At 40.4% G+C, this 25,522-nt stretch overlaps 1 protein-coding gene across 1 annotated transcript; it reads right to left on the bottom strand.

Moving 5' to 3' along the window:
- Positions 1 to 20,000: 20,000 nt before the first annotated feature.
- LOC126015502 (endogenous retrovirus group K member 8 Gag polyprotein-like) lies at positions 20,001 to 22,102 on the bottom strand. Its single transcript, XM_049778075.1, has 2 exons — positions 21,474 to 22,102; positions 20,001 to 21,441 (listed from the first exon to the last, which is right to left on the bottom strand). Exons 1-2 carry the CDS (start codon positions 22,100 to 22,102, stop codon positions 20,001 to 20,003), a joined length of 2,070 nt encoding a protein of 689 aa, XP_049634032.1.
- Positions 22,103 to 25,522: the final 3,420 nt, after the last annotated feature.

Genomic DNA, 25,522 nt, shown 5'->3' with positions numbered 1-25,522 from the left:
TGAGCGTCATCAAGTGTGGCCAAAAAAGAAAAAAAAAAAAAGATAGTTAAGATTGCTGTCACTGAATACTTTTTTTTTCTTTTTTTCTTTTTTTTGGTTTTTGGGCCACACCCTGCTCAGGGGTTACTCCTGGCTATGCGCTCAGAAGTTGCTCCTGGCTTCTTGGGGGACCATATGGGACGCCGGGGGATCGAACCGTGGTCTGTCCTAGGCTAGCGCAGGCACCTTACCTCCAGCGCCACCGCCCGGCCCATGTCACTGAATATTTTAATGTAACAAGATGTAACAGCCTTCCTATTTTTCATTCACTCCTATTCAATCTTTTATTAAATCTATCTGTGGGTTAGTGCATGAAAAGGATGAAGGAAAACAGACAATAACGAATAAAATTTTCAACGAACAAAATTTTATTTTCATGACAAAAATATTTGTTAATAAAGAAAAACTTCATTAGAATGATTTTCCATATATGTGGCACCTAATTTCTAATAAGTGACAACAGGCCACAGAATAAGTAACCAGTATTATATAGCCTAAAACATCAACAAGTAGACTTTGTTACCTAGGTCATAAAGTGTTAGAAATTCTAAAATTCCAAAACCATAATAATGCTAATCTTTTGTATAGAACTGTACTGTGAGTATTAATGCCCTCAAAGTCAGTGCACTTTCTCTCTTTTTAGCTATAGAAAGCTATATTATAAAGTATAATAGTAAAATCTTTAGTAGACTTGTGTATGTGATATATTTGCTCAATAGTAATAATGCCAAAAAGAATGACTTTATGCATATTTAGTGCATTTAGAAAGTGGGATGTCTATATGCCTAGGATTAAATTTCAAATCAAATAGGCACCTAACAAAGTGACATACATTAGCAATCCAAGGCATAATGGTTAAACATAAAGAAGGAAGCATACATTTTATGCATGGGGATCAATAGGAATAAATTATTAAGACATATAATAATTTTAAAATGGAATCATGGCAGATTGTCTGAGATCTGAACATTAGCAATGTGTTTAATTTTATATTATTTGTGCTTTCTGAGCATTAAAAATGTGCCCATAATTGCTCAATGACTTTGAATGAAATGAGAGGACAAGAACTCTCCTCAAAGTGTCAGTACGGTGACAGAACTCTACTTGTCTGAAATTGAGCTGAATGCCAGCCAGTAAAGTTCACAGTCCTTCTCTTTGGAGCTCTTAAAAGTCAATGCTGAAAGTCATTTTTCTTTTGTTATCTATGATTTTTATTCTTTTAAAAAATCAACCTCCATATATTTTTCTTCATGCATAAATTTGATTACTGACTTTTAAATGCCTTTGAAAACCTAAGGGTTGAAGTTGATGAGTGGCTCCTTTAAAATTTTGGTACTAATATCATCTCCCTTAACATTTAGTGGTAGTTATATTATGATCAAATTCTCCTATTATTCATGAATCAGTTTCCTTTCATCTGAATTATCTGCTTCATTCTCTCTGATCTTTATTAATTGTTCTCTTATCCAAGCAGAAGTCAGTGTTACCATCTGATTTATTCTTTGACTACTCACCCTTTTTAAAATAACACAAATTACATCCCTTTACATGTAGTGCCAATATTTTCTCTTTTGAAATACTGATATGTCATGTCTTTCTTTTGCTCTGTACAACCTACTAGAATGACTTTATTGATCTGCTCTTGATCTTCACTGGCATCCAGGTAGGCTAAAATAGTGAATGACAGAGTGGGAGAATAGAATATTTTGCTGAAAATGTAGGGAAGAATAGTAGCCTCATAAAGAAGACGCATCTTCTCTGTGGTAACTATCATCAGACAAATTCTTCTATGATTTTTGATAGTTACTCTTCACCATGACTACAGTTCCAACCAAAATGCCTCAGTAGTGGCCCTTGTCATACCATCTCTTTCAAATTTCTCTCTCTTCAGAACAGTTAGTAGTGCTGTTTGATGTTGCTAAACTGTTCTTGTTTGAATTCCTAGTAATTCCATCATCCATTAATTTTTTCTTAATTAAATTATTTGATTGTAATGTCTGAAATAACTTCTTTTCATGAATTATATTTATGCTTCGGTTACATCTTAACTATGTAGTATTGTACTTCAAGAGATTTTAAAATTTCATCAAATACCTTTCTATCTTCAAGTTTGAACTCCCTCTAACCTATTTTGATGGAGCTATAAGAATGATCTTACTAAACTACAAATACAACCACTTAATCACTCTTATTAGTAATTAGTTTTAATTAAAATATAAACATAAGTTATCATTGAGAAGAAATTTACAAGTACATTACACAAGAAAAAAAGATGGAAAGAAGATACATAAGTACAAATTTTGGCTCCAAGCACAGGTAATAAGAAAATGAAGACACTTAATTACATGAATAAGTTTTTAGGGCTAGCAAAGAATTCTTGACATTTTAATAAAATGGAAAATGCTCACATTATCAGGAGGAAGGGAGAAGTCAAACCAATAGAATGAAAAATTTCACCAAAATAATTTTTTCATGATATTTGAACTAGAGAAATAATACAGAGTATAAGGCACTTACTTCAGGTAACCTGCCTTTCGTAGCTTGTTCTCTTATTAGTTCTGACCTGTAGTAATCACTAAGCACAGAGCCAGTAGCAAGCCATGAGCACAGCTGGATAGTGTTTAACACTCCCTCCAAAAAGTATTTCTATAAAGCTATATGATATTGTGAAAAATTGTCAGATGAGACAATGGAATGTTATAGAAAGTCCAAAAATATATTCATAATCTAAAGATGTCTAATATGTCACAAATAATTTAATTCCATACAAGAAAAAAATAAATAGCTCTTCAGCATTGAGTGTTAAGATATCTAGATAGTTGAAAAAGTATAAAAAAAGAAATTAGATTGTCATTTGTCATTTGCACTATACAGAAAAAAATAATTGAAAGTGGATTAAAGACTTGGATAGTAGACACTAAAGCATATAAAAACAAAGAAGACAATAGAAAAAATATATGCCAAGACATGAACCTAAGTGATGTATTTGGGTACTCTACTGCAATGGAACAAAAGAATCAACCAACAAGGTTAAATAAAATAAAAATCTTTCTACCTATATATAAAAAAAAACTCCAGAAAACAGAAGGCAGTTTTTGAGAAGACAGTTGCCATCATCTTGCTGACACAGCTTAATAATTATAACACTTCAACTAAGAAAAATAGCATGTCAATAAAAAAATGAATAAAAGTCTTAGACGATATCTAAATATATACAGATATCCTATAGCTACATATTTTGATGTGTTATTTTTGTACCATACTTGGTGAGCTCAGTAATCACTTCTGGTGGGTTGTGAAGGACAATATGAGATGACGTAAAATTGAGCCTAGCTTGTCTTTATACAAGACAAGTATCTACTGGTTATACGCTATCTTGTTCCACAGATACATTTTTACAAATACTTTATGTCTATATCTGCTACTGCTGCTTTAAGCAAGAAAATTAACCAAAAAAACCTTTAGTTCCATTTAAGTAGCAGTTAGCTAAATAATGCCATAAGTTTTAATAATCGAGTGGTATTCCATTGTATAATACACATAATTTTCTTATACACTCATATGTTATAGGCACTTGTATTTTTTCCAAATATTCTTTACCATAAATAGTGCTTTCCTAAGAAAAAGAAATACAACTATCTGTGGCTTGAGTGATTGTACAGTGGGTACTTTGCACACAGCTGACCTATGTATATAGAATCATAGGATCATGAGTAAGCACTGAACACTAATGAGTGTGGCACCCAAAACAAACAAAAATTAGAAAAATAAGTGCAATATATTTTAGATATATGCATTTTGTGATCTTGGGTAGAAGTCAAGAAGTGTAATCCACATGGAAGTTCAATTCTTAATATTTTGATACATTTCCATTTTGTTTCCAATAGAGTTGAACATTACTACTGACAGTAGGCAAGCATTATTATTATCCCTTCTATCAGTACTCTTTTTATTTTTTTATTTGCTCATTTATTTTTGGTTTTTGAATCACACCTGACAACTCTTAGGGGTTACTCCTGGCTCTCCACTCAGAAATTACTCCTAGAAGGCTCAGGGGATGATATGGGATGCCGGGGATTGAAGCTGGGTCTGGCTCAGGTTGGCAGCATGCAAGGCAAACTCCTAATCACTGCACTATTGCTCTGTGCCCCCATTTCTACTTTTTAATGTGTACCAATATTAATGGTGAGGGAATACCTCATTGAATGTTCTTTCTTTTCTAGATTTTATATAAAGAAACATCATAAGGAAATAGTAGATTGCCAGTTTTAACGTATCTTGAGAGTAGAACATCAGAACTATCTTAGCCGAAAGGGGTCTTGGATATAAAATTTGCTTATATAGAGATAGATATGGAGAATATTATGCTGAGTGAAATGTGTCAGAGGGATATGGATAGACATAGAATGATTTTATTCATTTGTGATATATATATATATATATATATATATATATATATATATATATATATATATATATATATATATATATATATATATATATATATATATATATATAAAGATAGTATGGCAGTTATCCAGAGATGACAATCAAAACACAGGTCAGGAGGACCAGTCCATCTATGGTAGGAAGTTTGTGACAAATAGTGGGGGAGTGAAATGCAGTTAGAACAGAGCAGGGACCACCAGAGCTGGGACCACTATGATAGCTATAGTTGGAAATGATCCCTTGGGACAAGAAATGGGTACTGAAAAAAGATATGTATAATGTCCCTTGAGTAACAGTATTGTAAACTACAGTGTCTCTAAGGAAAAATATGAGAGCGATAAAGATATATATATATATATATATATATATATATATATATATATATATATATATATATAGAGAGAGAGAGAGAGAGAGAGAGAGAGAGAGAGAGAGAGAGAGAGAGAAGAAAATGTCATAGAGGCAGGCAGGGGACTGGGTATGGGGGAGGATGGGAGGTAAACTGGGGACATTAATGGAAGGATTTTTGCATTGATCAATGGAGTTTTACACTATATGACTGAAATTCAATCATGAAAAACTTTGGGTTGTTTGTTTGTTTGTCTGGGGGGGACACAACTGATGGTGCCCAGGAGTTACTCCTGGCTCTGCACTCAAAAATTGCTCTTGGATGGCTTGGGGGACCATATGAAATACCAGAATTGAACCTAGGTCCATCCTGGGTTGGCTCCATGCAAGGCAAATGCCCTACCGCTGTGCTATTGCTCTGCGCCCCCATTTCTACTCTTTTTAATGTGTACTTTTTAATGTGCTCTCTCCAGACCCTCATGAACAAGTTTGTAACTGAAAAACCAACTGTATTATGAACAACCTTATGTACCATGGTTTTAAAATAATGTTATGAAAAGGGAGGTAACTTCAAACATTAGTGGACAGTCACTGACACTCTTAGGATGGGTGTGCTATTATGACATTGTACAACTGAAGTCTACTATTAACGTTATTATAAAACATAATCTCTAACTTTAAAGGTATAAAGAAAAAATATTAAATTATGTATATAATATATTATATAATATTAAAATATATTAAAAATATACACTTACTTGGGAAATAGAAATCAAAATCATACTGATATATAATTTCAATTCTGAATTACCTACGTTAAAAAGAGTAAAATATTTAGTAAGAGTTTTGGTAAATATAGGGGCCGAAATAGTGATGCAAGCTGTAGGGCGTCTGCCTTGTGTTTGTGTGCTTTAGCCTAGGAAGGGCCGCGGTTCCATCCCCTGGCATTCCATATGGTCCCCCAAGCTAGGAGCGATTTCTGAGCGCATAGCTAGGAGTAACCCCTGAGTGTCACTGGGTGTGGCCAAAAAAGCAAAAAAAAATGAGAGTTTTGGTAAATATAAAACCTGACACATTAATGATGGGAATATGGATTTATGCAAATTATGAAAAAAATGATAAGGAGTCTGATTTTTTAAAGCTAGATGGCTTGACAATACTATTTACAGACATATATTTGAAAGATAAAAAATATAAAGGTATTTTTACACCCATGTTTATAGAAGCATTTTTCACAGTAGCTAAACATACAATCAGCCTAAAGACGCATTGGCAGATGACTGTAAACTTTAGCAAATATATAATATATAAAATGCTATTCTACCGTTATAAAAATGAATTTGTGCTATTTGGGACAAAACAGATGGAACATGAGTTGGTTATGCTAAGTGAAGTAATGAAATATAAAACAGTTAATAATGATATCACTTACGTAAATACAAATAATAAAGCAAACATATTGGCAAAAGTCAACAAATATAACTTCTAGATCAATTGAAAATTAAGGTAGCTACTAGAAGAAAAATGAAATATGAAGGGACTGCTAGAGGGGTCCTTCAGTGGTAAAAAAATAAATACCCATAAATGTGTATTTATGGGTTCAGTAAATCATACATATATATATATATATATGTCTTGATAAAAATATAAAAGAAAATTTGGAATTCTTAACTCATTAAATAAGTTGAATTCCCTCTTTCAAGCAGGGTTTTATGATGACTAATTGTTGAAAAAGTTTTAATAAATATAAACAGCATAAAATTAACCTTGTTCACAAGTAATCTCTAATCTTATTCAAAACAGTACCAATAGGACCAGAGTGATAGTACCAGAGTGAGTAAGGTACTTACCTTGCAAGTGATCAATCTGTTTATGGAACTTCCAGGTCCATCAGAAGTGATCTCTGAGCACAGAGCCTAGAGTAAGCCTTGAGAGGTCAGGTGTGGTCACCCATATACACATACATACACTAAATAAACTAAAAACTAAACACCCCCATCTCGAGAGAAAATAAAAGAAAAATTTCCTTATTGATGGAATTTTAACTAGCTATTACGTTCTCTTGTTTTTTGTTTTATTTTGTTTTTGTTTTTGGGTCACACCCGGCAGCGCTCAGCAGTTACTGCTGGGTCTACGCTCAGAAATCGCCCCTCGGTGGACCATATAGGATGCCAGGATTCGAACCACCATCTTTCTGCATGCAAGGCAAACGCACTACCTTCATGTTATCTCTCTGGCCCCCACATTCTCTTGAATATTTTCCGTTCTGTTGTTTTGTTTGTATGTTTGCTTGACTTTTGTTTTTGTTTTTACTGAAATGGTAAAGGAAACACCTCTAGGAAAGTTCTAGATAGTATCCTTAAGTTGGCAAATTCTGGAAAGACCCAGACCTATCACAGCTATGAACAAATGACCAATTAAGTCTTCTAAATATGATGCGACAGAGAGTAATAGAAAATGATCTGTAAGGGGACGGAGAGATACTACAATGGTAGGACATTTGCCTTGCACGCAGCAGATCCAGGATGGAAGGTGGTTAGAATCTTGGCTTCCCATATGGTCCCCCGTGCTGCGGTAAGGCGTTTTGCCTTGCATGTGGCCAAAACAGGACGGACCCAGTTCGAATCCCGGTATCCCATATGATCCCATGAACCTGCCAGGAGAGACTTCTGAGCGCAGAGGAGGCAGGAATAACCCCTGAGCACCTCCGGGTGTGACTCAAAAAACAAAATAAGGGGCAGGAAAGATAGCATAAAGGTAGAGCATTTGCCTTGCATGCAGAAGGACAGCGATTGGAATCCCAGCATCCCATATGTTTCCCCGAGCCTGCCAGGAGCGTGGAGCCAGGAGTAACCCCTGAGAATTGCCAAGTGTGAACCCAAAACAAAACAAAATAAATAAATAAATAAATAAAATAAAAAATCTGTAAGATTTCTATTATTTCAAACAACTCTGAAGGAATTGTCTTTTTCTGTGAATATATGTGAACATTTTGTAATAGATCAGAAAAGTTAAGAATTTATATTTGTAATAAACTAAACCAAATGATCTTCTTTATAAAGGGCTTTATTTTTAAATATACATTCATTGAAACAATATTCTGCAATTAATGTATATTTAGAATTTGATAATTAATGTTAAAAACATCTTCTTAAAGTTCTGTTATACCAAACCCACTATGTTCAATTCAGTTCTAATTTAAAAAATAAATTATAAAAGAATTCTTAAAATACCAAATACTGATGAGAGTAGAGGGAAAAGAGCACTCATAAATAGCTAGGGGACATGAAATCAATAGAAGCTCTTTGTTTGTTTGGTTATTTATTATTAGATATCAAAAGTCTTTATATATATACATATATGTACCTTTTGATTGAATGAGAGTAATTCTAGGAAATTATTCTAAGCCAATATTTATGGGAACGTATTAACTTTCTACATAGAAGTTCCTCATAGCGTAGGTTCTAAAACTAAAACTCAAGAAATGATATTTAATAGATATTAAATAAAAGATCACATATTTCTATAATAAATAAAATGTAGCTATTAAAGTTGTATAAAAGAAGAATTTGCTTATATAAAGAAACTACTGCTGAGACTTCCAGTAAAGGATGACAATGGCAGATTGAACCATACATTCAGGCTATTTCCTGAAACTCTAAAGATGACAGTAAAGAAGCTTTATTTGTTCCAGTATTTTTTTCCTTAAAGAATAAACTCAGAGACAAAGATAATATTATGAAAAAAAGAAAGCAATATTTTGAATTTTGGAAAAATCATCATAATTAACCACTGACTTAATACAGCCAACAAAGTTGTGCTCTAAGTCAATTTTATAGACAATCCATATATAACACGATTTTCATTCTTTCCAGCATGTGGGAAAGACTCATAAATTGATGGCATTATATACTCAATAAAATGAGCATTAAAAAGGTACTAAACAGTTAAATATTGATAGAAGTCTGGTGAGAAAAGTAGTTACAAAAATGTGTTTAATTATAAGAAGGATAAAATATTATCACATATAATGAGCTCAAGTTTTGTTTGCTACAGAACATTTCTCAGAATTAATCTTCTATAAGACCTGGAAGTATGTATTTTTTATACAAAAAAAGTAGCCAGATTAGTAATATATATGTATGTATGTATATATATATATATAAAACTCAAGAAATAAAACTATCTATATCTATACCTATACCTATATCTATCTATCTATCTATCATCTATCTATCTATCTATCTATCTATCTATCTATCTATCTATCTATCTATCTATCTATCTATCTATCTAATTCCACAGTGCTAGCCACTATTCTAATAGTCATAAGAGAAATAACTTTACTCCAAGAAAAATAGATAGAATACCTCTGGCAGAGATGGGCTTGGGAAAACTGGAAACAAAAGATTTGTTTATTTCTTTTTTTGGCCCACACCCACAGTGCCCTGGTATCACTCTTGATGAGTTTGAGGGACCAAATTGACTACCAGAGATTAAACCCATGTAGGCAATATTTAAAGGGCATGTGCCCTAATTACTGTATTACTCCTCTCCTGAGGGGGTCCCAATGAAAACAAAATAAAAAGTATAAACATATGATTTAAAAGCTCTTGAGGGGCTGGAGCAATAGCAAAGCAGTAGGGCTTTTGCCTTGAATGCAGCTGATCCAGGAAGGACATTGGTTAGGTCCCCCGAGAGCATAGCCAGAAATAATCCCTGAGCCATCACCGGGTGTGGCCCCTCAAAAGAAAACATACAAAGAAACCTCTTGAGAGATAACCAATAAGCACACAAAATGTTACTCAATATTTATATTTATTGAGAAAAAAAAATTTATTGGGGCCGGAGAAGTGGCTCATCTTTGCACGTGGTTGACTCAGGACCCACCTGGGTTCACTCTCTGGCGTCTCATATGGTCCCCCAGCCAGGAGCAATTTCTGAGTGAATAGCCAGTAGTAACTCCTGAGCGTCACAGGGTGTGGTCGAAAATCAAACAAACAAAAAATTATTAAGGAAAGGAAAATGGCACATGTTCGAGATGATAAATAAATTGTAATCCATGTATATTGCTTTGGGAATGCCAAATGGGATAGAAACTATGGAAAACATTAACGTATTATATGTAGACCTAAACAAAGTTTATATAAACTTGTGGTTGTATTTCTGGACGACCTTCTTCCAAGAGTAATTACTTATACTATAAAAAAATAAAACCTGTACACAAATAGTCCTAACAGATTTACTCATTGTAGACAACAAAATCTAAGATTATACTCAATTTTTAAAATAATGACAAAAACAAAAATGGTACTTTAAGACTATTTTGTCTGATTAAGGGGGAAAAAGGGACAAACTTGTTACATGCAGTGATTTGGATGAGACTACAAGTAATTATGTTGAATTGGGAAAAAAAAGAGCTTATAAAGGAGTTTGGGGCCAGAGACATTTGGGCTGATTGGGCATTTGCCTTGAAAGTAGCTGTTTCAGGGGGCCGGAGCAGTAGCACAGCGGTAGGGCATTTGCCTTGCATGCGGCTGACCTAGGATGAACCTTGGTTCAATCCCCTGCATTTCCATATGATCCCTAAAGCTAGGGGTAATTTCTGAGCGATTAGCCAGGAGTAACCCCTGAGCGTCATTGGTGTGGCCCAAAGAACAAACAGAAAGGTAGGAGTAAATCCTGAGCAGCACTGGGTGTGTATTCAATTTATAGCAACAACAACAAATGTTGAAGTTATTTTTATTAAAACGTAAATATTTAAATCTGACATTTTTATTGTTTTATGTTAAAACTAGTCTTGCCTTAGATTATACTTAGCCTCCATCCATAGTCATTCTTCATTGCTTAAAGACTATTAAGTATTTTCAAATTTCAAATCAGTTTTAAATTACAATTACAAAGTTGTCTCTCTTTAAATAATTTATATAGTTTAAAAAGAGAATGCCTTTCTCTTTTAGAGACATAGAAATATCAGTATAATTTCAAAACAGCACATATTTTGTGTTTATTGTGAAAATACAAAATGCGTGTTTTATTATGTAGGCTAAATAACTTTCCTCAACTTAAAATAAAAACTTATAAATGTTCAGTAGGACATAAATGATTTATTTTCAAATAAAGTTTTGACACATGAAAGATTCAAGTATCAGCATAATAATTAATGATCTCTATATTAGCACAACAGAATTCACTTTTATATATTAATAACTATTAGTATATAATAATTGTCATACTAAGGAGCTCTTCCTTAAGCTATTTTAAAATTTTATTCCTTTCTAGATTAGTTTTCTCTTTTTCTATTAAAGGTTAAATCAATTCAAATCTTAATGAATCAGAACCACCCCTCCATCATATCAGTAAAGTTAACTTAAACAGAAAATTATATTAATTACTTCAGAGCAGATCAAGCATTACATTTTTCCATTTATATATTCTCCTTTGACTTCTCTGACAGTGATGATCTCAGTGAATCCTTTCTGCATATAATAATAGGACTCTCTCCACTGAGGTCACAATGCCGCCTGGATCTGTCTGACTGACAGATGAAAGTTTGGCATATGCATAAAAGGAAATAGACACTTTAATTAACACAGTTACTCACAAGTGTCGTGGACACTGTGCCCAAAAGTTGATGACTATAATAAATGTTGACAGAAGAACCCTGGTTTTTGAGTAAAGAGACTCTTTTGGAAATTGGGAAGTCATTTAAAATCCCTACATCTTTCAACCCCAAAGTATCAAATCACAATTTTTTTTTAACTTTCAATTCCTCTGCTGAGCCTGTGAACTGCTAGAATAGCATTGCTGTAAAGGCATCTTATTGGAGAAGGGACAATATTTTTAATGTGCATTCCCAACAAACAGCATTCCCAAAGGTTCTGAAATAGGCATTTAAAAAGATATGTAGTTGATGCCTCACACCATATATAAAGATAATTTAAAAATAATCAAGAAATAAAGTAACAGCTAACACTATAAAATATCTTAAAAAACATCTATACTTCAGAAAAACTTTCTTAATTAAGTATAAACAGTATGGCCCATAAAGAAAATTAATACATTTATTATAAATTAGAAATTGAACCTATTAAAAATTTTAAATACCTTTTTAAAAAAATTACTGAGGTTTTAAGAATAGAACAATGGTGAGACACATGCCTACCATGTACCTGTTCCAGGTTTCATTTCTGGCATGGATATATCTTCTCAAGAACTCCATGTGTCAAGATTTCTTCGGTGATACTGACATTTCCATAAAATGCTAACAGAAAAATATAATGATATAATCAATAACCAATTTAGAAAATAGCTTTACATTTCTTTAGATTTTTACAAATTGACCCAGGGCATAACTCAAATCCCTGGGGACAGGCCTGACATTTACAAGGCCCTGAGTTTGATCCCCAGCACTGCACTTTTTCTAAAGAAAATCTGCATTATAAACTCTACTGACTGAGTTATACTACTTATATCTCTTGTTTAAGCCATCACTACTGGGCATAAGTGGCATCATATTAGCAACTAAATCCCTCATAAACATGCATATTGCCAAGAAACACCAGTATTATTTCTGGATCCCAGGAGCACTATTTGAGAGCATGCAATTTAATTATATGTCTACCATACTACACAGTTATTTCTCTCTTACAGTTTTTTTTTTTGTTTTGTTTTTGTTTTTTGAGCCTCACGCGGTGATGCCTGGCTATGTGCTCAGAAATTGCTCCTGGTCTGGGGGACCATATGCGACACTAGGGGATTGAACCAAGGTCAGTCCTATGCTAGCACCTGTAAGGTTCTGCTCCAGCCCCTCTCTTTTACTTTATTAAGCAAAAAGTAAATAATATGTTTGTTTGCAAACTTGTACATAAAAGGTTATAGCAGATTTATCTGGGATATCCTCAAAGTGAAAATAAGGCAAACATTCTTCAATAGGTAGGTGGAGAAACAACTTGTGGTTTACTTATACAATCAGCTATAAATTGGAAAAATCCAACTTAATAAAGACTGGTTTTAAAAAAATCATATATGATAATATATGATTAATTAAATATTATATATTTATAATAAATATAATAAAATATTATCATACATGATAATATTTAAAGTTCTTGGAAATGAAAATTAATATATATATATATATATATATATATATATATATATATATCAAAAGTCAGGTCAGTGGAGATGAGTGCTCTATCTGCTACTAGAAATATTTTTGCTATAGATTTTATCAGTTGTATGACTGAAATGATAGTTCACATATATTACCAAAACTCATTGAATTATATAAATTATATATTAAATATGTGTGATTTATATAATTTTTACCTCATATGTCATTTTTACCAGCATATTATAAACTACCGAACATTTGTGTTTACAACTTAATGGACCTTCCGTACCATACAAGAGTTCTCGGATATAGACCAAGCAGTAGAGCACATAACTGGCATGTGCAAGATTTCAGGTATGATCCCCAGATGGCTTGAGATGTAGTTTCCCTATCCCCCAACATCACTGATGGAGTATCTCCCCTTCTTCTTCTAAGGATCTCTAAACGTGTACCCTACCAAAGTTTCATTCACTAAAAGATGAAAATGGCTGCCACGATGACATATATAGTCAGATTCCTCACACACAGTCTCACTAAAATAAAAACTTGAACATGCCAGTTTTCTCTTTATTTTAGTAACATCAGTTAATTTTTTTTTTGTATTCAATTTTTATTGCCTTAAGAGAGATATTAGAGAGGTGCTTGCCTTGCATGCAATCAAGCCAAGTTGGCTCCCTGCGGCTCCCTGTGGGGGATCCCCGTGAGGGGTTCCTAGCTCTAGCTGACCGGCAGTCAGAGCTGTCCCAAAGGTGGCCGCACAACGTGGTGGGTGATTCTCCTGAGTACCTGTGGAAGCAAAAGGTTAGTAATGACTCATGACTCAGTGAGAGACCAAGAGCACTTTATTTCGGGCAGCATACAATTATATACTATCAGCCAAAAGGGGAACTGGGAGGGGGGAACATGAGTTGCACCAATCATCATCTGCCAAGACAGTCTTTACACACTGCCCAGGAGGGGAAGGGGTGGAAAACCACAAGGCACGGATGTCACGTACACAGCCAGATGGAATGTTAGATAAAGAGGAACATATGAAAACATAAGTTGAACATTTGCATACACAAAGTTTTGGTAAATGTTAAACCTTTCAGTGAACCTTAAAGAGAATGTTCTGTTATATGTCTAACTTTTCTCATGGCCATGGAATGTATTGGTCAGAGTGAGAGCAGGCTCAGAACCGCCAGTCCCTATTATTTTTTTGCTGCACACATCTTGTTGGCCTTGCCTCAGCAGTTATCTGGTTTCTGTTATTCTTCTGTAGCAAGCTGCGGTCAGCCAAGGTTCGACTGTAGAAGTGGGGGGATGTCCAGGGACATCTCCCTGCTGCTCCCCACAGCTCCCCTTTCTTTATTTACTATAAGCAAGCCATTGTTGGAGTTGCCCTTCAGGGCAGTGCTCAGTATTTGCAACTGCGCTTGAATCTGCGCCAGGCTTTAGCAAGCCGCGAGCGGCAGGAAGGAGGTTTTTTTTCCAGTTGCTCGAATTGATCGAAGTCGAGTGATGGTGGGGGAGGAGAATCTTCAGGAGCGTCTTTGGCTGTTCCGAGCTGTTGGTACATGACTGTTGGATGTTTCTTGGTGGCTTCATCAATCTGAGTTTTGACAAAGCTGGTGAGGCGGCGAAAAGCCCAGGGGCCAAAGGAAATGAGCAGCATGAAGCCAATGAAGGGTCCCAGAAAAGCTGGGAGCAATGTAGATAACCACGGAGTGGTAAAAAACCAGTTCTTGTACCAACTCTCACTCTGATCAATCTCCCTACGTCTTTCCTCTAGACTTTTTTCAACTCTTTTTATGCTATCTCTAACCAAACCTGTTTCATCTTTGAACACACAACATTCTTCTTTCAAGGTGGCGCAAATTCCCCCTTCCTTCAAAAATGCAAGGTTAAGACCACGGCGATTTTGGAGGACCATTTCTGCAAGAGAATTAACAGTGTTAGTTAAATGTTTAAGTCCTTGTTTGAGTTCAGCAATATCGGAGTCTACCTTGCGTTGAAGAACCGCTAGGTGGCGGTATTGATCATGGGTTTGAACGAGGGAAGCGATGCCAGTGCCGGCGCCGGTAGCGCCAAGAGCAAGGAGGACACCAACGGTGAGGGCCGTGATGGGCTCGCGTTTTGCGCGGCGGTAGCCAGGGCCGGGCAGGTGAGACAGTAACAGATCCTCGGTGTGGTGGACGGAGAGGCGGGGGAGGAGGAGGATAAGAATACAATAGTCATGAGTGGAGACGAATACATTGATAATAACATGAGGAGAGAGACCAGAGGCACAGGCAAAATAAGTGCCATTGGGGGCAAGGAGGAATGGGGCAGAGTAATGTCCCGGAAGGATCAACGTGGAGTTGCAGGTGGAGTCGAGTTGCGGGGGCAAACGAGTATGATTGGGACGGAGGCAAAGGCCAGAGCCCACAACCTGACTGACCGTGATGGCGTGGTCGTTGTCCGCGCCCCAGGGAAGGGAGCTGGGATCAGAGACGGGCAGGGGGGTGTCCAGAACCGCGACCCCTTCATAAAACGGAGGGGCAGGAGAAAAGCAGATCCAGCATTGTTTATAGGCAGGAGCGGTGATGGCCATGGCAGAGGCGTTCATAAGATCTAAGAGTCGAGAGGCGTCAGAGGGGGCCCCGGGAGGGAGGGTGAGTTGTATAGGGGGTTCACTGGTGGGGGTGAAGGGGTAGGGAGACCTGGGGAAGGATGGAGTAGGGGGAAGAGAGGGTGGGGAAAACGTGTAGAAGACGGGAGGCAGAAGGGCGAAAGAAGGGCTGGCAGGGTGGGAAAGCAGAGGGAGAGGAGCTGGGGCCGCAGGTTTGGAGAGTTTATTGGGCCCAATGGGAAAAAGGGAATTTGGGCGGGGAACCTCGACACGGAGTTGGATTTGAAAAAGCAGTCCTGGGTCCTTGCCGGAGGTGTAGAGGCGGAGGCCCCAGTGGTTGGCTTGTGTCCATTTGTTGAGATCTTTTCCGGCCTCAGTAAAAGTAATGGTGAGAGGGTTGCACCAGTAGCCATATTGACAGATGTTAGAGGACGGGGTTTTGGTGATGGTGATATAATCCCAGGTGGAGGAGAGGTTCCAATAGCCATCGCCAGAGGTTTCGCATCCCCAGGCTTTACAAAAGTAGTAGGAAGCGTCACCACACTTGGAGGAGAGGGAGTGATCACGGTGATCCCCGGGACAGGTGTAAACAACCTCAGCGCGAAGGTTTTCGCGGGCCGCGCGATTGCCGCATCCAAATTGAGCTTCATTGAGGGAATCGACTGGGTAATCGCGAGGGAGGAAAAAGGAAGGGGTACCCCAGACCTCGCTAGCCCCAAGGGCAAGGGCGCAGAGGTCAACGTGAAGGGGGTCCCAGGGGGGTGCGGTGCCGAGGGTACTGGTTGAATTTGCGACATCTCCCGCCTCGTTGATTATGAGCCAGGTATAATTATAAAGGGTATAGGGCGAGGGTTTATGGGGGCTCGGGGCACAAAAGGTGGGGCGAAGGTGCAAAGGCAGGAGCAGAGGGATCAAGACGAGAAGAGGAAGGCGTGCTGGCGGGTGGACCCGGGTCATCTTGCCGAGGGGAGGTGGAGTAATCTGCAAGAGAAACAGAGAGAGTATCCTCAGGGGCCGGGTCCCTGGGTGGGATAAACGGCTTGACAAGTCTTTCTGGAAGCCAGCGAGTTTCTTCTGTGTCAGGGTTGTGAACACAGGCATAACCCTTGCCCCAAACGAGGACAGGGTGGGGGCCAAGCCAGGCACCGGTGCGAACATCCTTCCACAGAACTGTGGAGAAGGAAGAGGCCGAGGCGGGGTGCCAGAGCCTGTCAGCTGCAGACTTGCCCTCAGTGTCCAAAGAGAGGAAGTTGAGCACAAAAAGTGCATGACTGAGCAGCAGCCGGGGAGTTATTTTAAACCCTTGAAAAACAAGATCTTGGGTGGAAAGTTTGTGAAGCATGTTTTTCAGGGTAGAGTGAGCTCTTTCAACAATTCCTTGACCCTGGGGGTTGTGGGGAATTCCAAATTTGTGAAGAATGCCAAATTTTGAAAGAAAAGATTTAAGTTTATCGGAAACATAGGCAGGGCCATTGTCAGTCTTGATGGTTTTTGGGGTGCCAAGGACTGTAAAACAGTGGAGAAAATGAGCAACAACATCTTTTGCAGCCTCTCCAGTATGGAGGGAAGCGCAAAGGAAACCACTGAAGGTGTCAACAGAAACATGAACATATTTCTGAGAGCCAAAAGGTTGAAAATGTGTAATATCGGTCTGCCAGAGAGCCCCAGGCGTGAGGCCACGGGGATTTACACCAGTGTGGGGTTCAGGAAGAAGGGAGAGACACGATTGACAAGATTTTACTATGTCCCGAGCTTGATCGCGGGTGATAAGAAACCTATGGCGCAGGGTCTGAGTGTTGAGGTGATGAAGGGCATGGGCGCGCTTGGCCCTTTGAAAAGGGGAAGGATCATTGGCAGAGAAAATGGCGGCCATGGCCAAGATGGAGGAGGGCCGGGAGGCCGCGTCCACCTGGGCATTGCCTACGGCAAGCGGGCCAGGCAAAGATGTGTGGGCGCGAATGTGTGCGATAAAGAAGGGGTTGGAACGTGTGAGGATAAGTTGTTGGATGGCTGAAAAGAGCTTAAAGGCTGTTGTGGAGGGTTTGATAAAGGGAACAGTTTCGAGGAGGGGAATGGAATGGGCGATATAAGCACTGTCAGTGTAGAGATTAAAGGGGGCAGAAACAAGGGTAAAAGCCTGCAAGATAGCAAACAACTCGACATGTTGAGCAGAGGTGTAAGGGGTATTAAAGGTGGTAATCTGTCCTGCAATAGATAAGGCAGCGGTACCTGAGGAGCTGCCATCTGTAAAAAGCAGAGTGGCTTCAGGGATGGGAGTAGATTTGGAGAGGGAGGGAAAAATGGCAGGGTTACGATTAAGGAATTGGATGAGCTTATCAGAGGGATAGTGCGAAAGGAGGGAACCAGAGTAATAAGTGAGAAACAAAGCCCAATCGACAGATTCCATTTGGAGGTGCAGAAGGTTTTGGGGAGAATAAGGTAGAACAATGGACTGTGGGTGAATGCCGAAAATCTTGACTGAAAGAGTGAGGCCATGGTTAAGAAGGGCAATGACGAGGTCAGGGTAGGTAGCCAGGACCTTAGGAGGTGAGGCGGGAAGGTGGATCCAATAGAGAGGGGCCGATTGATAGAAAACTGCGGTGGGGGCAAAAGTAGTGGCAAAGACAATAAGTTGTAGAGGGGAGCGCGGATCATAGTAAGTAAGAGATTGAGCATGGATGGCTTGCTCCACAAGGCGAAGGGCCTCGCGGGCTGCGGGGGTTAGGGAACGGGGAGAGGAAGGATTTGAATCACCTTGGAGAATGTCAGTGAGGGGTTTGATATCTCCAGTAGAGAGTTTGAGGTAGGGGCGCAGCCAGGTGATGTCCCCGAGAAGTCTTTGAAAATCATGGTAAGTTTTTAAATGGGAGGTACGCAATTGGAGTTTTTGTGTGCGCACCGACGAGGGGAGCAACTCAAAACCAAGAAACAAATGAGGAGGGTGGAGCTGAACCTTGTCTTGGGAAATGGCAAATCCATGAGCCTTAAGGGAGGAAACAAGATGGGATGCGACACGAAGAAGGTCATCTGGGTCGGGGCCCAGAAGCAAAATGTCATCCATGTAGTGATAGAAGGAGATGGTGGGGTATAGAGAACGAAAAGGGTTCACATAGGAGGCAACGTAGACCTGACAGAGAGTGGGGCTGTTGGCCATGCCTTGGGGGAGGACCTTCCAATGGTACCTGGCAGCGGGGCCGGAGGCATTGATGGGAGGGAGAGAAAAAGCAAACCTCGGGCAGTCCACGGGGTCAAGGGGAATAGAGAAGAAGCAATCCTTGAGATCCAGAACAATCTTATGAGAACCAGCAGGGAAGGCAGTGGGGACAGGAAGGCCGGGCTGGGTTGCTCCCATGGGCTGCATGGAGGCATTGATGCGGCGCAGATCGTGAAGGAGGCGCCAAGAGCCAGACTTCTTTTTAATAACAAAGATGGGGGTATTCCAAGGGGAAGTAGAGGGTTCGATGTGGCCAGCCACGAGCTGCTCCTGGATGAGGGCGGAAGCAGCCGCGAGTTTTTCAGTGGTGAGTGGCCATTGTGCGACCCAGATGGGGTCATTAGAGGACCAAGAAATACGCATAGAGGGGCGAGGGTTTGGAGAAACTGAGGGAAGAGCAGAGGAGGAAGGTGGCAAAGTAAACTGTGCAAAAACGGAAGGAGAGGAATCGAGGGGTGGAAACCGAGTGTTGGGGGGTGAGTAGCCAAGGCCCTGACGACCAGGATTGGGCCTGGCCGTGATGGGTTTGGTGATGCCTTGGAGATATTTACCAAGGCCCTTAGAGGGGACATAGCCGGATGCGAGCAGTTGATTGAGGATTTTCTTGTCCTTGCATTTAAGGAGGACCAGGCCCATTTGATCCATGAGGTCTCTCCCCCACAGATTAATGGGTAGGTCAGGGACAATGTAGGGGCGAACAAGGCCAGTGTCACCGTCCTCGTCCTGCCAGACGAGGCGATGAGCACTGAGATGAACACGTTTGGCAGTGCCCGCGACACCAGAAATGGGGTCGGGAGATGGGGTAGTGGGCCAATCAGGAGGCCAATCAAGCGGGGAGAAACAAGTGGTGTCAGCGCCTGTGTCAAGGAGGCCATGAAAGAGGCGACCTTGGATGGTGAGAGAAAGGACGGAAGAAGGGCGTTCCTTACAGATGGTTTTAATCCAGTAAACATCAGAGGAGCCAGGATGGGTGGCGCCGCGGGGGTGCGGTAGAGAAGGAAGTTCCACTGCAAGGGGAAGGGGAAGAGCCTGAGCAATGCGGATGCCCGGGGAGACCTGGATAGGTTTGAAGGGGGCGACAGCATTAAGGATAATCTCCCCGGTGTAGTCCCCATCGACGATGGAAGGCTGGATGATGAGGCCGTCGATGGTGGAGGAGGCGCGACCAATGATCATGAAGAAATAACCCGGAGGAGGGGGGCCAAAAATGCCTGTAGGAATGGAATAGACACCGCCACGGGGGTCTAGTAGGTGGGGGGAGGAGGCACACAAGTCAAGTCCTGCGGAACCTGGGGTGGCCCGGAAGAGGGTGGCGGTTGAGGGACGAGGGCTTGGGAGGGGTGGTGCTGATAAAGAACTTGGTGTTGGGTGGAGGGAAGTCCAGTCTGAGCCCCCGAGGCTGGAACAAAATTGATGTGGCGAGGCTTGGAGCGCGGGGCCTGGGGGTGGCCCCTGGGGGAGTTTCCCTGTGTGGGAACCGAGGGTCCCTGCATGGGAGCTCTGTTGGGGCGGCGGTCAAGGAGAGGGTTAGGGCCGAGATAGTTGCCTTCCACGTCAGTGGTGGCGCGGCAGGAGGTTTTCCAGTGCCGGCTGCGGCGGCAGCGGGGGCAAAGAGAGGGTCTTGCAGAGGTGGAGCCGGCTTGGATGTCAGGGGCGCGTCGCTCAGGGCAGCGACCTGCAAAATGGCCAGGCCTGCCACAAGAATAGCAGATGTGGCCTGAGTTTTGACCTTGAAAAGCAACTAGAGCGCCCGCAACCTGGGTTGCAAAAGAGTGTGCATTTTTACAAAGAGAAATCATCTCTTCAAGAGAGCGAGAGGGTGAAGGCCCTTTAAGAATCTGTCGACAAGCAGGGTTGGCATTTTCAAAAGCCAGCTGCTTGACAAAAGGATTAGAGGTGTCAGTAATGCCGGTAGTACGATCAATAGCCTCAAGGAGGCGAGAGATAAAGGCATGATAGGGCTCATCATCTGCTTGCTGAATCTTGACAAGAGGGAGGTTGGGGCCCCCGGAAGGAATAGCTTTCCATGCGCGAAGAGCAGCCTGGGAGGTAAGGTTGAGCAAATGGTAAGGAATAGGACGTTGGGCCTGAATGGTATCATAGGGTTTAGAGCCAGAGATCTGGAGAAATTCAAGTTCATGATCACGGGCGAGTTCCTTGCAGTAATTGAGGAATTCAGCCTCCCAAAGGATAATTTGTTCAGGCTTAAGACAGCGGCGGACAGTTATGCGCCACTCGATAGGAAAGAGATTCCCCCCAAAGGAAAGACTTTCAAGGCAGGAGAGGGTGTAGGGGGCCTGAACTCCGTATTCAAGGACAGCCTTGCGAACCTCCTTAAGGGAGGCTTGGTCCAAATCCCTGATTTCTATATTCTCCCGGTAAATAGCTCCAGGGCCGCGACGACGGGGAGGTGACGGAGGCAAGGGGCCAGCGTTGCCTGGGGCATGCCCAACACCGTCATTAGAGGCACCGTCATCGGGAGGGAGCCCCGCAGCAGCCTGTGAACGAGTAACCATAGGGTGAGAGGAGGCAGAGGAAGCAGCCGGGGAGGAATGGGGAGGATCAGGCAAGGGCGGGGGCGCAGGCAGAGAAGGCTCGGATGTGGGGTGGAGAATAGCAGGGAAAGCTTGGAGGGGCACAGAGGCCGGTGAGGGAGGGGGGGGGCAACATGGGAGAGGATGCGGTCTAGAGAAGAACAGATTTTATCCATAGCAGACTGAAACTGCGAAGGAGTCGGCTGGGAGGGAGCGGCAGAGTCAGGGGGAGGGGGCAATGGCTGTGAGCGGGAATCGTAGGCGGCAGCAGCTTGTTCCAGAGTGGCCTCGTCCTCGGGAGAGAGGTGATCGGGGAACGGGGCACGGGTAAGAGGAAGGAAAGAGGAAGTGGAGGAAGAAACAGGAGCAGCGGGTGCAGAAGGAGGGGGAGGAACGTAGGGAGGGGGCTGAGAGACGGCGGAGGCACCGTCCCGAGAAGGAGTGGGCGACGCAGGGGTGTGAGAACGGGAGGCTGAGGCAAGAACCGCTTCTCCTGCTTTAAGAATATCGGCGCAGGAGGAAGAAATGGGGGCAGCGGTGATGATGCCGTCAAGAAGCTGCCAGTATTTAAGAATACAGTCCTTAAAGGCAGGGTCATTCTGCTTATCACAGAAGGCAGTGAGATCGTTACCTATGGTGAGCCAGGTGGAGCGGGCGATTTTAGGCGCAGTGAAAGCAAACCACGGGGAGGCACGGTGGACAACATTAAGGAACTGGCAAAGATCAGCCTTAGAGACATGGACCTTACGAGAAACAAGCTCATCTTGGAGCGACTGAAGGAAACGGGCCTCCGCGCTAAGGGCGGAACCCATGATGAGGAGAAGAGGAAGAAGTAGCCCGGAGGCGAGAGACTAGCCGAAAGGCGAGAGTAGCCCGAAGGCGGGGGCCGACGAGTGGGCGACAATCGTCGCGAGGGTGCATGCACGGGGAAAGACCGCACACGTCCCGGGGGCACAACTCACCCAGACGTGAGGGATTCCGAAGAACGGGTCGGCCGATAAGGAGAATGGAGACACCAACGTTGGGCGCCAGATGCGGCTCCCTGTGGGGGATCCCCGTGAGGGGTTCCTAGCTCTAGCTGACCGGCAGTCAGAGCTGTCCCAAAGGTGGCCGCACAACGTGGTGGGTGATTCTCCTGAGTACCTGTGGAAGCAAAAGGTTAGTAATGACTCATGACTCAGTGAGAGACTAAGAGCACTTTATTTCGGGCAGCATACAATTATATACTATCAGCCAAAAGGGGAACTGGGAGGGGGGAACATGAGTTGCACCAATCATCATCTGCCAAGACAGTCTTTACACACTGCCCAGGAGGGGAAGGGGTGGAAAACCACAAGGCACGGATGTCACGTACACAGCCAGATGGAATGTTAGATAAAGAGGAACATATGAAAACATAAGTTGAACATTTGCGTACACAAAGTTTTGGTAAATGTTAAACCTTTCAGTGAACCTTAAAGAGAATGTTCTGTTATATGTCTAACTTTTCTCATGGCCATGGAATGTATTGGTCAGAGTGAGAGCAGGCTCAGAACCGCCAGTCCCTATTATTTTTTTGCTGCACACATCTTGTTGGCCTTGCCTCAGCAGTTATCTGGTTTCTGTTATTCTTCTGTAGCAAGCTGCGGTCAGCCAAGGTTCGACTGTAGAAGTGGGGGGATGTCCAGGGACATCTCCCTGCTGCTCCCCACAGCTCCCCAGCACCACATATCATGAGCACAAGCTAGGAATAAGCTAGGTGTGACCTACCACAGTCAGATGTGTGTTGGTTGTGACACAAAAACCTCCCTGCCCACTAAAAATAATAAATAAAACTTATTGTCCTATAATTTGGCCCCAAATGGTCATAGCATAAATATTCCTTATTTGAATGAAACCATGCTATTCACTATTTTCTTATGTGTTCTGCTCCATTTTATATCCTTAATTTTCCGGCATTAATATCTCCCAGAATTTCTACCAAAATCTTACTTCAATCATCTAAACTATGCTTCTACTTCCAATACAGTTTGTTTCAAAGGTAGTTTGATTCTATGATATCTTGGAAATTGTCTAAAATTAATTAAAAATTTTAAATAAGGGATCCATTCACATTCCCAGAGCTTTTGATTTAACTTGTCTGGATGAGGGCACAGACACTGTATTTTTGTTATGGTGTTTTAAACCCTTCCAAACAAATCTTATATTCATCCAGGATTAAATACTACTGCTTTGGACAATGAGCCTTCTTTTCATAGCCATAGATTTTATAAGAAAATCTTTTCCATTCTTGAACTTCCAAAACACTCTTAATTACACTACAACTGATTTCTTCTGTAGTTATATGTGTTTCTAATAGAGCAACTCTCCCAGATTCTAAAGTCTTTGGAACAAAATTTATGTCATATTACCTATCAAGTGCCTACATATAAATATCATTAATGAACAATTCATACTATATAAGTATATAAATTTAAAGATTAAATATTTGAATAAAAAATAAGTAAAATGTAATAAATGAAGATTTTATGTAATAAAGATGTATAAAACAATACTTTTGTTGAACTGTCAGAAAGTCTACATATTGTCACTATCTCTGGGACCCTGTAAAGCAATGAAAATGAAGATGAAGCTTTGTTGTGGTATATATGAATTAAGCCTTTCTAAAATATTGTCAGCTTTTATAGAATCTGCATCTTCAAAGGCATTTTCAAAGTTTCAAATCACAAAAGCCAATTGCCATTAGTACACATAAAACAATCTAAATTTAATGTTAGAAAACAGCTTGCAAAGATTCTTAAAGAAACACAAAGTATTGAATGTTTGTCTTTTGCAAACATTATCCTATTTAATTCTTAGAGCAATCCTATGGGGAGAGTGTGATAATTGCTCAGTTTACCAAGGAAGAAATTGAAGTGTTAAGAAATCTGCCTTGGTTTCTACATCTGATAAAAGACTGAGTTGAAATTTAAAACCCAAGTCTGTTTGATTTTCTACTCCAAAATCAGCCTACTCTATCAGAATATACTACTGAATATTACAATTATATAAAATCAAGATATTTACTAAAACTTTGCATTGTTTTTCAGATAATTCAGATAATTTGGTTTATAAACCAAAATAATTATTTCCATTACAAATATCTCCTTGAGGAAATAATTTATATTCAATAACTTTCAAATCTAGAAAAAAACCATACCATGCCAGAATCTAATCTTTACAATAAAGTCACTTTCCCAAAATATGATTTTGTAAAATTATAGTGACAGAATCCATGAAAATAGTTGAAGGATGGGCCTTTAAGAATCTCCCATCAAAATAGTAATTCTCAAAAAAAAAAAAAAAAAGGCTGACTACAGGAACTATATATCATACTTTATATTGGTAATCCTATTTAAGAGTAGTTTGAAACCATAAACTTCTCAAGATTTCAAAGGAAAAAAGCTTATTGAACTTTCATTTAATATATATTTGATATAAAATAACTCAGGTTCAGGTGATAGCTCTATGTCACCAAAGAACAAAATCTTTTTTACATAAAAACCTTGTTATATGAGATTCATGAACTCTATTTTCTTTGGTAACAGGCAGCTTATTTAAACAATTGATCACGTGTGCTGCCCTTGGGTTCCCATTGACTGTCAATTATGTTTGTTGTTAATGTAGCTGCATGGAAATCGCTACAAGCAAAGACAGATGACACCGCTGCTTCAGGGTGATAGGATTTGAAAAACATCATGACAAATGCTTCTGGCAACTCACAGCAGAATATTCAGATGTAAATTCCACTTTACATCAGCAGTGTAATATTTATCATTGACAGTCCTGATTGCCTACTAGGAGGTCTCTTTTAAAGATTAGATAGGAAAAAAGTGGTATTTGAAAGTGCTGTTTTTTAAGTTTAAATTTTCCTAATTAGAACAGTTATTACTTCATATTTTCTGCAAACTTGTAGAAGCTTTTATTTTGCTTTTGCTTTTTAGAAAATTTAACTGATTTGAAAAAATATATAATAATGGTGAGAGCCATGTTTGATGTACTTAGATTTAAGGCACTTAAAAGAAGTGGCCACTTCTAGGTCATATAGCCAGAGTTATGCTACTTTTGGGGACTAGCTTCTAACCAAACCTAACCACTGATCAAAATTAAGCAATGTGTATGCAACTTTTATTTACTTAAAAGTACCTATGCACCTTTGATGGGAGTATCCCTTGGCTTTGTGCAGGCTTTGTTCATTCCCCCATGTAATATCA

Source organism: Suncus etruscus, chromosome 1 (assembly GCF_024139225.1).
Source record: "Suncus etruscus isolate mSunEtr1 chromosome 1, mSunEtr1.pri.cur, whole genome shotgun sequence".
NCBI classification, from domain to species: Eukaryota; Metazoa; Chordata; class Mammalia; order Eulipotyphla; family Soricidae; genus Suncus; species Suncus etruscus.
Note: the sequence above shows the minus strand (reverse complement) of the source record. Positions and strands in the feature narration are given on the sequence as shown.

Excerpts from the sequence above, each read along its gene's own strand:
- LOC126015502 (XM_049778075.1), bottom strand. The coding sequence starts at position 22,102 with ATGGGTTCCGCCCTTAGCGCGGAGGCCCGTTTCCTTCAGTCGCTCCAA. Across the intron at positions 21,442-21,473 it reads CCGACTCCTTCGCAGTTTCA|ACCGCATCCTCTCCCATGTT; the intron begins GTCTGCTATGGA and ends GTTCTTCTCTAG.